Consider the following 15,676-nt stretch of genomic DNA (forward strand, 5'->3'; position numbering starts at 1 on the left):
CTTCCAGCCTAAGACTGTGAGGCCATTTGTACTACCCAAACTAACCCCATAAAGTTTGAGAAGTGAATACGAGACTTTCTGCTTTGTTCCTATATTGAGCAATTCCTTTAACTACTAGACTATAAAGGGTGTAATCAAAAGACCAAGTTGGACTCTCACTGTAAAGAACCCTTTTACAATGTAAATACAACAAAATAAATCCTGGCGATGGGCGAATTCATATATACCTGCATCTGCAGAACTGCCAAGATTTCAAAGGGTGCTCCGGCAAAGCACTCAAAACATTCAAAACTCCCTTTTTTTGTTGCTCCCACAAGTGGTATTCAAATGGAAATTGATCCCTCTACAACACAGTGAAGCATGTACCTTGCAAGAAGATAAATATTGAAAAATGTATATGTAAAAAAATAAGTTGTATTAAATTCCTCTGAGCTGCTTTTACTCTGTAACTGTAACTTTGACAAAATGCAAAGCCAAAAGAAAATGTGGTTCCCGCTACAATTCCAGTGAAGTTGCAGCAGTAGAATGGTATCGACTTAGAGGAAATCCTGTCCAAAATCTATGAACGTGATCTTTGAATGATTACTTGACATTAATTATGCAGAAAAATTACTTTATTTAAATTAAAAGAAACTTACATTGATAAGGTGCCTTTCATGTCCCAAAGCACTTGACAGCCAATGAAGTACTTTTGAAGTGAAGTTGTTGTAATGTAGGAAACATGGGAGCCAATTTACACCCAGCAAGCTCCCACAAACAGCAATGTGATAATGACCATCTAATCTATTTTTGTGATGTTGACAAATATTGGCCAAGACACCAGGGATAACTCCCCTGCTCTTCTTCGAAACAGTGCCATGGGATGTTTTCCATCCATCTAAGAGGGCAAATTGGGCCTCAGTTTAACATCTCATCCAAAAAACAGCATCTCTGACAGTACTGCACTGGAGTATCAGCTTAGACTTTTGTGCTTAAGTCCTGGAATGGGAATTGAATCCATAAACTTTTAACTCAGTGATGAGTGCGCTAGCAATTGAGCCATGGCTGACACACATGAAAAGCTCTTTTACAGAGTATGTTTTGTTGTCAAAAATGTTTCCTACAAATTAGGGTCCTATCTTTACATTTCTGTTGTTCAAGTGGACTTTTAAGGTCCCACTCACAATTTGAAATTCTCCAGATGTTCTGGCACCATTAGAAATTCTCTCTGTAGCCTGGTCAATGTTCCTCCCTCAAACAATATCATTATAAAAAAAAAAGATTAACTAATCACATTTTATTGCCATTTATGGGATACCTCAGTGTAGAACGTGCAACAGTTGTCAAAACATACTGTGGAGAGCTTTTCTATGTTTTGATGACATGATAATGAGTTATATAAATACAAGTCTGGTTCAGCATCTTCTCCAGCCCCTGATACTTACATGTCAAACTGCACAAGCAGCATGCAATAAACAGAGCTGAGCAACCCCACAACCAACGGATCAGATCAAAGCTCTGAAATCCTACCACATCCAGTCGTGAACGGTGGTGAACAATTAAACAGCAAACAGGAGGAGGAGGTTCCACAAATATCCCCATCCACAATAATGGGGGAGCTCAGCACATCAGCCCAGCAAAAGATAAGGATGAAGCATTCGCAACCATCTTCAGCCAGAAGTGCGGAGTGGATGATTCTACTTGGCCTCCTCCTGAGGTCCCCTGCATCACAGATGCCAGTCTTCAGCCAATCCTATTCACTCCATGCGATATCAAGAAAAGGCTGAAATCACTGGATATGGCAAAGGCCATGGGCCTTAACTACATCCTGGCTGTAGTACTGAAGACATTTTCTACAGAACTAGCTGCACCCCTAGCCAAGCTGTTCCTGTACAGCTAAACACCGGGATCAAACCGACAAAGTGGAAAATTGCCCAGGTATGTCCTATCCACAAAAAGCAGGAGAAATCCAATCCAAACAATTACCACCCCATCAGTCTACTCTCCATCATCACCAAAGCGATGGAAGGTGTCATCAACAGTGCTATCAAACGGCACGAGAACAGCAGTAAGCTGCTCACCGATGTTCAGTTTGGGTTCTGCCAGGGACACTTGGCTCCTGACCTTATTACAGCCTTGGTTCAAACAGGACAAAAGAGCTGAACTCAAGAGGTGACGTGAGAGGAACTGTCTTGGATATTAAGGCAACATTTGTCAAAGTTATATCAATGGGAATCAAGGGGAAAACTCTTCACTGGTTGGAGTCATACCTAGCACAAAGGAAGATGGTTATGGTTGTTGGAGACTAATCTTCACAGTCCCAGGACATTGCTGCAGGATGATTGTATGACGTTCAGTACCATTCTCAACTTCTCAGATACTGAGGCAGTCCATGTCCAGATGCAGCAAGACCCGGACAACATTCAAGCTTGGGCTGAGAAGTGGCAAGTAACTCCACACAAGTGCCAGGCAATGAAGACCCCCAAGAGAGAATATAACCATTTCCCCTTGACATTCAACAGCATTACCATTGCTGAATCCCCCACTATCAATATCCTGGGGGTTAGCATTGACTAGAAACTGAACTGGAGCAGCCGCATAAATACTGCGGCTACAAGGCCAGGACAGAGGCTGGGAATTCTATTGCGAGTAACTCACCTTCTGACTCCCCAAAGCCTGTCCACCATCTATAAAGCACACGTCAGGAGTGTGATGCAATACTCTGCATTTGCCTGGATGAGTGTGGCTCCAATAACGCTCAGGAAGCTTGTCATCATTCAACACAAAGCAGCTTGCATGATTGGCATCACATCCACCACTTTAAACATTCACTCCCTCCACCACCGATGCACAGTGGCAACAGTGTGTACCATCTACAAGATGCACTGTAGCAATTCACCATGCCTCCTTCGACAGCACCTTCCAAACCCAGAACCTCTTCCATCTAGAAGGACAAGGACAGCACGGGAACACTGCCACCTGCAAGTTCCACTCCAGGTCACACGAAATATATCTCCGTTCCTTCACTGTCGTTGGATCAAAATCCTGGAATTTGCTTCCTAACAGCACTGCGAGTGTACCAGCACCAGATGGACTGCAGCGGTTCAAGAAGACAGCTCATCACCATCTTCTCAAGGGCAATTAGGGATGGGGAAACAAATGCTGGCCTCGGTTCCCTCAATGACAATGCTTGGTTGTCTATATTCTTCTTGGGGTGCAGGCCTTCAGTTTTCTGATATAGTACCGAGCTATACAGAACTGAGGTAACAGGTTCACTGATCTCAGGTGGGTTGGTGAATGCGTGCGTAACTGACCTCAGTGCCACTTGGTGAAAGGAGGAGAAATATCATCCTGTTCCTGAATACAATTTTGTGATTTCTGCTGTAAAATTTGTATGTGTATGATATATACTGCCTGCAGACAGAATCATGGACAGCTGTAATGTGTTTCATGGGAAAAACAACACATAATGTCAAGGCTCATGAATGATCAGGTAGTGCACATCTAGGGCTGAATTAAGTGAACTGGTCACGGGACCCGGCAGAGGACCTGGAAGTGGGTGCCTTAGCACTCGTCAGGTGGGCAGCCGGCCCACTGCAATCACGTGGTGGGCAGCCATTTATCATAAAGGAGGCACGGGGCCCATCCAATCATGCGATGGAGGCTGGCTTGAAGGCACTGAATACGCCATCAGATGACTGTGGAGCAGGCTATATTTAAAGCCCTGCCAGCCCAGTTTTGATTGCTACTTTTGAGTCATTTGCTGTTTACTGTTCTCTGTTGAAACTGGTGTTGGAGTGACTCCTGGAGCCCCCTGACACCCCTTGGAGAAGGAAGCCACAGTATGGCATAGGCAAAATACCGCGTGGCCCCACAGTTTAACAATGCCCCCCTTGAGATTCTCCTCCAGGCTGCAAGGGAAAGGCGGGTGGTCCTCTTCCCCAGCAATGATACCTCTCAACTGATCAAACAAGCCTGGATGGAGACTGCAGAGCAAGTCAGCAGCCATGGAGTCACCCCCTGAACATGGGTCCAGTGCCAAATAAGGGTCAATAACCTCCTTTTGTTCTGCCAAGGTGAGTGCTCCATACCTCTCTCCTTTTTGGGGATTGCATGTGGCTACACAGGAGGCAGCGCAACATGGGAGGGAGGCACCACAAAGGTGCTGGGATAAGGATTAGGCATCACCACATCCTGCCAGATGCATGGCTGCATCTCAGATATAGGCCACCTTCTTTCACAGCTCACCCCCATTAACTTTCCTGAGAGCTGACTCAGGGATGGCTATAGAGGAACCCCAGCGGGGACGAAGGGCTGCCACTTGCAGAACTGTCCTATTGATCTTTCTGCGAAGTAAGACTCTCTCCCTCTTTCCACTTGCAGGATATGCGGGCCCATAAGAATAGGGTGACCTCACGGACTGGCAGAGGAATTCCAAATGTCCAGTCTCTCCCGACAGCTGAGGAGGCGGTGGCACTGGAGCTAGCAGAGACCCAGGGCGGCTGCTCAATAGCGGATGGTGAGATTGGAGTCTCTGCACAAGAGAGTGAAGAGCATTTTCAATTGACAGCTAACACACATCTAGAGCTCCACATCATGCATGGATAGCATGACGAGATCTGCACAGCCTAACCCTTACATGTTTGAGTTCTCTCATGTAGGTCGGCATCTATAGGCGACTCCTGTTGAAGGGGGATAGCAAGCAACCTCTGAGGAGGATCAGCAGTCAGACGATGCCCCGTCCTATGATTCTCCTGCACCTTCCACTAGTGCAGATACTTTCACCTCAATGGGTTTATGCTCGGCTGTAGAATCAGGGTCACAAGCTGGCGAGAGCACCACACACGCACCCGAGCAGCCGGCTAAGGCAGAGTCAGCTGAGGCCACTGACAGTTGGAGGACTGTGGATGGTCAGGCCCATGCTGTGCCTGAGGCTGATAACAAGTCTTTTGTGTTGCCAGCAAAGGGCATGCTGCAGTTTCAGAGAAAGGTAAGGCAATATCTGGAGAAGATGCCACAACCGGTGTGCAGCCATAAGCAGATGATGGAGGAGGTCATCCATACCACAACAACTGCCATGTCTCACGCATGCGAATGCATGGCTTCCTCCCTCGATAGGTTACTGACCCTCATGGAGAGCCAGATCCCGCAGATGTGCTCAGACCTGCACACCATCGCCTTGGCCATGAGCTCAACGCAGCAGTGGCAAGGCTAGAGAAGCATGAGGGGCCTGGAGTCTTCTCCCACTGCTTGTCCGTCTCTGGTCAGCAGGGAGGTTTAAGTGAGCCTTGAAAGGGAGGAAGAGAGGCTGACCTCCACAGCTGGGGACTCCCCTCAGGGTGCTCTAACTGTGTACAGTGGCTCCTCAGCCCCTCTGCCGGTAGCCGTAATGCATGAAGAAAGTCCTGCACTTATGCAGGAAATCCTTAGGCAGCCGGGGCCCTCCAAGGGACAGCCTGCCTCCAGCCCAGCAGCTAGCACTGGGGTCAGACCTCATAAAAGCATGCGGAAACATACAAAGATAACCACCTACACACACACGAGGTTTCACGGGTATCTGTCATTAGCCACTTATTTTGTGTTATAAAGCTTTATCGTTATCGAAATTAACATTCATTGTGGGAAATGCTAATTCTTTCATGCCTTAATTGTGAGATGCTGACTCCACCCTTCTCCCTTAGTGGGTTGATAGTGTAGGCACAACCTCCTTTGGTAAGTGTCTCACATGGGTCAGAATGTTTCGTTAAGTTGGGCACTAGGCATGGAACACAAATAGAAAGGAGGCGGCAGACTGAATGCATTGCGATGAGTCTCTATTGCTTTCACTCTGAGAGGCTATCATGGTGGCTGAAAGTGGGTTAGTATGAGACTATCTCTTGCCTCCTTGGCCTGTCGCTCAATATGCCTGGCCTCCGGTGCAAGCGTTGACCATCCAGTCCTGCCTGCTCATTAGCCTCCTCTGTGTCTTCCTCGTCGGTTGAGGAGTGGTGATTAATCATGTCCTCTTCAGGCAAGGCTTCCCCCCTCTGCAGTTCTAGATTATACAGACCATAGCAGACCACCACGATATACAAGACCCATGCTGGGGCGTACTGCAGGCCTCCACCGGATCGATCCAGGCAGTAGAATCTCATCTTCAGTAGCCCAATGGCCTGCTCAATGGTTGTTCGGGTGGAGCGTGGCAAGTGTTGTACCTCTCCTCCGCTGCAGTGCGAGTGTTCCTCACAGGCGTCAGTAGCCATGTCTTCAAGGGGTAGTCCTTGTCCCAGAGAATCCATCCCTGAAGATGAGCGGATGTGGTGGGGGAGGGATCTGAAAAGTTGTGGCACCTGGGACTGTTGAAGTATGTAGACATCATGGCTGCTTCCCGGGAAGTGGACACACACCTGCAGGAAACGCTTTCAGTGGTCGCAGACCAGTTGAATGTTGATAGAATGAAAACTCTTCCTGTTGATGAAGGCAGATGGTTGGTCCATTGGAGCTTTGAGGGCCACACATGTTCAATATATCACGTCTTGCACCCGGGGGAATCCAGAGATGGCCCCGAATCCAATGGCCCTCTCAGCCTGACTGTCAGGGTCAGTCCAATAGTACACATAGTCGCCGGCCCTCTTGAACAGGGCTTTGGTCACTTCCTTGATGCAGCAGTGGGCTGCTTCTTGGGAGACACATGTCCCCAGTGGATCCTTGGAATGATCCTGATGCATAAAAATAAAATTCCACTGTGATCTTCAAGGCAATGGGCATTGGGTGACCACCGAATCCTCTAGATCGCAATTCATCCTGCTGTATGGCGCATAAGTCGGTGATGGCCTCCCTGGAGAGCCATAGTCTTCACTGACAATGCTGTCTGGAGATTTGGAGGTAGCTGATTCGAGTCCGGTACACTCTCCGGCGCAGGTGGGCCAATAATGGCATTTCCAGCTGCTGCTGCTTTCGTGGTGCTTCACAGGCAGGCGCAGCTGCCTCCTGGCCTTGCCTCCATCCATAATGCAATGGGGTTCACAAAGACAGGGTGTATGAGACCCATGCCAGGTGATCAGTAGGCCTCCAGAGCATTGTCGATGCAGAGTTGAAGCTGCGTTGGCAGCTTTGCCTTTGCTTCTCCTCTTGGCTTTCTCCCTAATGGCCCTCAGTGTCCACCCTTTTCCACTCCCAGCCTCATTAAATTCAGCCCCTAGTTTGCATAATCTAGGACCAACAATGACCCTATCTAGCAATAACTGTGCTTTGAAATTTATGCAGTATTCTCACTAGTTCTCCGGCCTATCCTGAAGTTAGATACTATCAAACACCAGATTCGTTTCACACAGACTAAAATGCAGTAAAATAACAATATACAGAGCAAAAATATTAAGCAAATATTATAGAGTAGAACAATCATATAAAAATCTTGAAGCATCTTGAAGAGGAAAGGTGGCCTAAACAGTTGAGCAAAACTTCCTCTCGATTGCTTAGGATGAAACAGATGAGCCTTTGCTGGTCTATGGAGAACAGAATGCAGTCCAAGGTCTTTTGAATAAAGATAGAGCATTTGGAATAAGGGAGCCCCAGTTGCTTTCATGTGACTGGGCATATATTAGACACTGTGGGGTGAATTTTGCTGGGATCATCGCAAATCCGATGTTGGGCTGATTTCCAGGACCCGAAACCACTCGATGAAGCAGCGCACCTTCCGGCAAAGTTTAATAGAAGGCAACCAATTAGCAGGGCGCCTCCCTGTTCGCGATCCAAATAGAGATGGTGGGTGGGTTCAGGAGGTGGGAGGTGAATACAGCATAGCCCATTGCAAGGGTGGTGTCATCAGTGAGAGCACTGCTGAGGGCCAAGCAGCAGCAGCAGCAGGGATACAATGGAGGTGCCATTACTATTAGGGAATGGCTGCCACTGTATCAGTCCCAGAACTATTGGAGACAGCAGTCTCCAGGAAATCATCACTCGGTGACAAGCCTCTGACATGGGAACACATCAACCTTGCCATTTTCTGCTGGTAACCATTAAAAATTCTTGAAACCTCACGCAGCTTTAACCTCCCACTGCCTTCTCGGAATTGCCAAGACATAGCAGGGGGCCCATGCAACACCACAAAAGTTGCCTTGTGATGAGAAAATTGCTGACAATTGCACCCTCAACAACCTTCCGTGGCTTCCCACCATGGATGAGCGGGTTGCCAGCATCGGTTGCAGCCTGCACCGAGAAAAGTGGTCAGCGGCAGGAACATGTCGGCAAACGAGCTGGACGCATTTTTTTTCAAAATTGCCTGGCCGTCCCCCCATCCAAACCTGCCTCCAAGTTGCTGGGAAAGTTCCTCCCTGTGCCAGCAATACTGAACAGTGAAAGATCCTAATGTGTGCAACCCCAATTCCTTTGAAGCTGGGCGGGTTAATCAGTAATGAACAAAAGAAAGATACCACAGATTCAGGCAATATTATCAGAATATGATGAAGACACTCCATGGAAAGCTTACGAGAAGGGGAAAAAATGATCTGGAACTTCTCCTGCTTCAGTACTTCCGTATTACCTTACCACTTCCATGTTCAGCCTTTCTTGATACAAAACTACACTGAAAACACAATTATGTCTGATTTCAGTGCATTAGCAGATTCTTATAAACAATATGTGAGACATACAAAATGATTAACTGTGACAGGACACAAAATCTCACCACCCTACCAAAGCAAGACAACCAATTGTGTAAATTCAGGTTTGAATCCTTTTGAAGTACAGACTATAGTCCGAAATATCAACAAAGCATTTAACTTTGCTAATCCCTAATGGGCCATAGCTAGCATTTAGGAAAAAAGTATTGGCATAAATATCACAATTTGTGACCATTGGTAAACCTGCATGAACTGAAATATATTCCTATGAACCTGATTGTTGTATTACCATTAAAGTTACTGCAGTATAATAGAAACACAGTGCATTCCTTTTAAAAGAAACCAGGTTAATTCATGATTCCACTTTAGATGTGAGTTTGAGTTGGAGCTACCTTTCTATTCCATCTGATTGAAAGTATTGAAAAAATAATAATTTAGGCAAATTACAGATGAAATCTTGTTTAAATTGTATAGCATAAAAATCCAAGCAGTTAAGCTGTCTGACTGAGAAGTCTAGAGAAAAACAAATTAAGCACATTCCAGGCCTGTCTTATTCAGTGACCTCTTTTAACTTGCAGATTTCACTTGATGCATGACAGGGAAGAGTTAAGAGACATGCATTATATATATCCAGATATACATTTAGAATTTGTAAATATATGCATACAGAAACACACACCGACCTTGTCTGGATTCTTCAACTGTTTGCATGATATCTTTCTTATGACTGTTGTAATTCATCCTCAGCTCCTTATTGTATTCATGAAGTGTTTCTCTAGAGTTGTAGGATTTGTGAGGGCTTCTACCACCTTCACTTTCATCTGAAGAGCTTGTGTATGCCAATTCCATCTCGCACCTAACTTTCGGCAGTGGTTGGTAAGGTTTACAATCCATCTGATCCATTCCTTGTAAAGCTGACACACAGACATTAAAACAGGGAGTCCAGAATGTTTAATCGAGAATGACCTACAAAGAGAGAGGAGACATATGTCAGGCCAAATAACATTGAATTTCCTGTTTCACAAATTTTCAAAAGGAAAAATGAGAGAAGGGGTGCTGAGTGGTGGGGGGTGGGTGTGGGTAGAGGGAGGTATGGGAGTGCGGTGGGGGGGCGAGGGGGTGGTGGAAGGAAACATGTCTAAACACCTTCACACTACCTCAAGAAGATGAAGATCGATCCACATTTCATATACACCAGTATCATTCTAATATATCACAGAATCATAGAATTCTACAGCACAAGAGGAAGCCAATCATTTCATAACACCTGTACATGTTTGAAACAGCTTAGTTCCATTTGCTTGTCCTCTCTTTTCCTTTTAAAAGCTATTCCTGATCCCGATGGGCATTCACATCCTAAGAGTTCCTAGAAAAAAAAATTAAAATTCTCTGAACCTCTCCTTTGTTCTTTTGCTGATGATGTTAAATTTACAGCTTCTAATTATAAACTCACTGCTCAGTGGAAATTATTTCCTTTTCCTATTTGCCCTGTCAAGCTGCTTTGTCATAACTCCTCTTCACCTTCAGTTGTAATGAAAACAGACCAAGTTTCTGCAGTTCCCTTGATAGCTAAAGCTTCTCATCCCTGGTATAACATTATTAAAACTCTTCTGCACTCTCTTTATGGCCTTGATGTCCTTACTCGACTCCATATTCTAAATACTGTGTAACCTATGATTTGTATAAGCTAAGTAAACTTTTTTTTAGTTTATAATCTACACTCCTATTTATAAAATCTCAGCCCCCATTTTCTTTTATTTATTGCTTGATTGACTTGGTCTCCTTTTACAAATTTGTGCATCAAAACTTCCAAGTCTGCTATGCAGAAGGACCTAGGTGTCCTTGTGCATGAATCGCAGAAGGTTGGTCTGCAGGTACAGCAAGTAATTAGGAAGGCAAATGGAATTTTGTCCTTCATTGCTAAAGGGATTGAGTTTAAAAGCAGAGAGGTTATGTTGCAGCTCTATAAGGTACTGGTGAGGCCGCACCTGGAGTACTGTGTGCAGTTTTGGTCTCCTTACTTGAGAAAGGATATACTGGCACTGGAGAGGGTGCAGAGGAGGTTCACTAGGTTGATTCCGGAGTTGAGGGGGTTGGCTTATGAGGAGAGACTGAGTAGATTGGGATTATATTCATTGGAGTTCAGAAGAATGAGGGGGGATCTTATAGAAACATATAAAATCATGAAGGGAATAGATAAGATACAAGTAGAGAGGATGTTTCCACTGGCAGGTGAAGCTAGGAGAAGAGGGCATAGCCTCAAGATTAGAGGGAGCAGAATTAGGACTGAATTAAGAAGGAACTTCTTCACCCAGAGGGTTGTTAATCTATGGAATTCCTTGCCCAGTGAAGTAGTTGACGCTTCTTCAGTAAATGTCTTTAAAGCTAAGGTAGATATCTTTTTGACCAATAAAGGAATTAAGGGATACGGTGGGGGCGCGGGTAAGTGGATCTGAGTCCATGAAAAGATCAGCCATGATCTTATTGAATGGCGGAGCAGGCTCGAGGGGCCGGACGGCCTACTCCTGCTCCTAGTTCTTATGATCGCACTACTCTTCTACTCCTTTTAAAGCTTTACCATTAAGTGTACAAGCCCTTATTCTCCCTATTCTTCATCCAAGGTCTTATCAGCTCACATTTCTTGATATTAAGTTTCCTCCAATATCTATCTGCTCAATCTAATAACCTTTATATGTCTTCTGTAGCTGTTAACATTCCTCTTCACAGCTCACCCTGTTCTCTATTTTTATGTTATTTGCAAACTTTGATAATGCATCCTCTGCACTCAAGTCTAGATCATTTTTATGCCCTGAGAAGTGCAATGGTCCTAGCACTCTTGGGTTCAACACTGTATACATCGCTGCAGTCTGAAAGCATCTGTTAACCCCTGGTCCCTGTTATGCCCTTCAACGACCTTCCTATTGACACTGCCACATCCCCTTCAATACTGGGGATAGAAATTCATTTGTGCCAGCCTGCCAGTCAATCCCTATGTCTGAAAGTCCAGGCCTAAGACTGATCGATTTTGGGCTTTGGGCCTCATTTAAGTTATAGACACCTACAGAGCATCCCCAGAAAGCGCACCGGTGAAGAGTCTTGGAATAACAGGCTGCTGCATCTTCAGCAGCAGCCTTCAGAGGAGTTTTTAAAGATGAAGTGAAAGAATTAGGAGGGGGCGTCCAGGAGTGGGCTGTGATCAGTTTGAGGGGGATTGTGAGGAGGATGGTAGTGATCATCTTGGAGAAGGGAGGTAAAGGTTGAGATCAGGATATGTCTACACCATAAAGGGAGAGTTGAAGTCATGAGCAAGGGTGTGGATGTGCAGATCAGATGGGGGAAGGTGGTGGGGGATATGAGCTATATTTTATTATATTCGTTCATGGGATAAGACCAGCATTTATTTGCCATTCTTGATTTCCCTTGAGAAGGTGGTGGTGAGCTCCCTTCTTGAACCACTGCAGTGTATGTGGTGTAGCTGCATCCATAGTGCTTTTAGGGAGGGTGTTCCAGGATTCTGACCCAGTGATATTGAAGCAATGGCAATATAGTTCCAATTCAAGATGGTGTGTGACTTGGAGGATAACTTGTTCAATTGAAGCATTCAAAAGGGAATTAGACTGTTATATGAAAAGGAAGAATGTGCAGGGTTATGGGGAGAAGGCAGGGGAATGGAACTGGGGGAGTTGCTCTTTCAGAGAGCCAGTGCAGACACGATGGGCCAAATGGCCTCCTTCTGCACTGTAACAATTCTGCGATTCTGTGAACTTGCATATGGTGGTGTTCTCATGTGACAGCTGCCTTTGGCTTTCTAGGTAATAAAGGTCATGGGTTTGGAAGGTGCTGTTGAAGGAGACTTGGTGAGTTGCTGTAGTGCATCTTGTAGATGGTACACACTGCTGCCACAGTGCGTTGGTGGTGGAGGAAGTGAATGTTTAAGTTAGTGGATGTGATGCTAATCAAGTGGGCTGCTTTGTCCTGAATGATGTTGAGCTTCTCGAGTGTTGTTGGAGCTGCACCCATCCAGGCAAGTGGAGAGTATTCCATCACACTCCTGTCTTGTGCCTTGTAGATGGTCGACAGGCTTTGGGGAGTCAGGAGGTGAGTTACTCACTGCAGAGTTTCCAGTCTCTGGCCTGATCTTATAGTCACAGTATTTATGTGGCTGGTCCAGTTCAGTTTCTGCTCAATGGTCATCCCCAGGATGTTGAAAGTGGGGGGAATTCAGCGATGGTAATGCCATTGAATGTTATGGATGGATAGTTAGATTCTCACTTGTTAGAGATGGTCATTGCCTGACACTTGTGTGGCACAAATGTTAATTGCCAAATATCAGCCCAAGCCTGAATGTTGTCCAGGTCTTGCTGCAAGCGGGACTGCTTCAGGATCTGAGGAGTTGCAAATTGTACAGAACACTGTGAAATCCGCATCACCGCTTCTGCCATTATGATGGAGGGAAGATCATTGAAGAAGCAGCTGAAGATGGTTGTGCCTAGGACACTACCCTGAGGAACTCTTGCAGCAATGCCTGGGTCTGAGATTATTGTCCTCCAACAACCACAAACATCTTCATTGTGCTAGGTATGACTCCAACCATTGGCGAGTTTTTCCCCTGATTCCCATTGACTTCAATTTTGCCAGGGTATTTGATGCCACACTTGGTCAAATGCTGATATCAAGGGCAGTTCTCTCACCTCACCTTTGGAATTCAGCTCGTTTTTCCATGTTTGGACCAAGGCTGTAATGAAGTCTGGAGCTGAGTGGCCCTTGCAGAACCCAAACTGAGCACTGGTGAGCAAGTTATTACTGAGCAAGTGCTGCTTGATAGCAGTCAATGACAGCTTCCATCACTTTGCTGATGATTGAGATTAGACTGATGGGGCAGTAGTTGGCCAGATTGAACTTGTCCCACTTTTTGTGGGCTGGACAAAACTGGGCAATTTTCCACATTGTCAGGTTAAGTGCCAGTGTTGTAGCTGTACTCGAACAGCTTGGTTAAGGGTGCAACTAGTTCTGAAGCACAATTCTTCATTACTACAGCTGGGGTGTTGTCAGAGTCCATAGCCTTTGTTGTATAAAGTGCCTTAAGCCACTTCTTAATATCACTTGTAGTGAGTAGAATTGCTGAAGACTGGCATCTGTGATGGTCGGCACCTCAGGAGGAGGCTGAGATGGATCATTCACTTGGCACTTCTGGCTCAAGATAGTTGCAAATGCTTCAGCCTAGTTTTTTGCTCCGAAATGCTGAGCTTCCCCATCATTGAGGATGGGGATGTCTGTGCAGCCTCCTCCTCTGGTTAGTTGTTTAATTGTCCACCACTATTCATGACTGGATGTGACAGGACTACAGAGCTTTTCAGCTGATCTCTTGGTTGAGGGATTCGCTTAGCTCTGCTTGTCACAATCTGCTTCTGCTGTTTATTATGCATGTAGTTCTGTGTTGTAGTTTCACCAGGTTGGCTTCTCATTTTTAGCTGTGGCAGGCAATGGCCCCAGGTGTGAATGTGGAGTCGGCAGGAGCACTCGTACACTTCTCACCTCCACATTCAAGTAAACATATAATAAAAATGTACTTTTTCAATGGAAGCGTGAAGCAGTCCCTTTAAGGAATACTAGTTCGGCTCTGTGTAGATGTTTTTTTCTCAAATGCAATGCGAACTTCGTCGGATATGTTCAGGGCAACCATTCATGTACAAGGTTCGTCAAACATGTGTCAGGCTGTTATTTGCACATGCAAAGGATCCACTGCCTGTTTCAGGCGAGGGCCCCAGATGCCTATTTTCTAGCAGGTAACATACCTCTAACTCTTACTGAGCATATACATCCTACCTACCATGTTGGGGGTCAGGCGTCTGTTTATCGTCTGAAAATCAAGTGCAGTGCCATTGATTTTCTAGCCCCTATGCCACAATTTGATTAGCAAGCCTCCTATTAAGCACCTTTGGAAAATCCATATACACAACATTCACTGCAGGGAGATTTTATGTAGATGATGGGGGCCTCAGCCACCGGCTGAAGAGTCTATGAGAGCCCCATGTTGCTTCCTCTGGGGAAGGCCTGCCGTATTATGTGCCAATTAGGCACTTAAGTGGACAGAGGCATGCCTTCACCGGGAATAAGGAATCCGGTGACGGAAGTCCCACCCGCTGAGAGCTGCCAGCCAATCAAAGGCCAGCATCTCTTTTACTGAGCAGCGCCACTGCAGAGACAGTAGCTGCAGCCAGTACTGCACCCACCGGTAGCCGTGGATCGATGCTCTCAATGGGCCCCCTCCTTCCTGATGCAGGGTCCCTCAATCAAGCACTAGGTGCCTTGCCTTTAACAAGGCCTGATTAAATGCTCTCCCCACCTCCAAACCCACCACGGGGGTGAGCATAAAATCCCCCCATACCTTTCTGACATCAATGCATCCCATTATTTTGTCAAAAACTCCATTAGATTTGTCAAACACATCTGTGGTGATTATCTTTAATGGATAGGTAAATTGACCATTATAAATTGCCCCTCGTATAGGTAGGTGGTAGGGAAATATAGGGACAGGTGGGTATGTGGTAGGAATATGGGAATAGTGTAGGATTAGTATAAATGGGTGGTTGATGGTCGGCACAGACTCGGTGGGCCGAAGGGCCTGTTTCAGTGCTGTATCTCTAAACTAAACTGACATATTTCTAAGTGAGAATGAATTTGCTTCTCATCGACCTGAAACTTTAACTCTGCTTCTCTCTCCACAGATGCTGCCTGACTTGAATATTTTCACCATTTCCTGTTTACATTTCAGTTCTCCAGCAGCAACAGTATTTTGCTTATGAATTTTATTCTGTATTGTGATCGCCCCAAGAAGCTGAACCAGTTTAACCCTTTTTTCCTTCTTGAGCAAAGGTACATTGTTGATCCTCTAATCTTGACATAACTTGCTATTGTCATGCAGACCCCCACCTGCCAAGAATGAGGCAAATTAATTTTGTCATATTAACATTGATTTTAAACTGTTACTGGAGTGAAGAAATTACTTGTTTGAAGATCACCAGACACTTGGCTGGAAGAACATTTGCATACTAAGAGATAGTGCTTGGAGAGACAAAAGAATTATTCCCTGATCC

The 15,676-nt window shown here is 45.5% G+C and overlaps 1 protein-coding gene across 8 annotated transcripts in view; it reads right to left on the bottom strand.

Annotated features, from left to right (window-relative positions):
• The window catches only part of tenm1 (teneurin transmembrane protein 1), a 1,688,122-nt gene that overhangs the window by 881,723 nt on the left and 790,723 nt on the right, over positions 1 to 15,676 (bottom strand). For all 8 annotated transcript variants that reach the window (XM_068047383.1, XM_068047386.1, XM_068047389.1 and 5 more), the window contains one exon: positions 9,263 to 9,545. In XM_068047383.1, coding sequence (XP_067903484.1) covers positions 9,263 to 9,482 — 220 coding nt within the window. In that variant the 5' untranslated portion in view covers positions 9,483 to 9,545. The remainder of the gene's footprint in view (positions 1 to 9,262; positions 9,546 to 15,676) is intronic.

This window comes from Heterodontus francisci, chromosome 15 (assembly GCF_036365525.1).
Source record: "Heterodontus francisci isolate sHetFra1 chromosome 15, sHetFra1.hap1, whole genome shotgun sequence".
Taxonomy (NCBI): Eukaryota; Metazoa; Chordata; class Chondrichthyes; order Heterodontiformes; family Heterodontidae; genus Heterodontus; species Heterodontus francisci.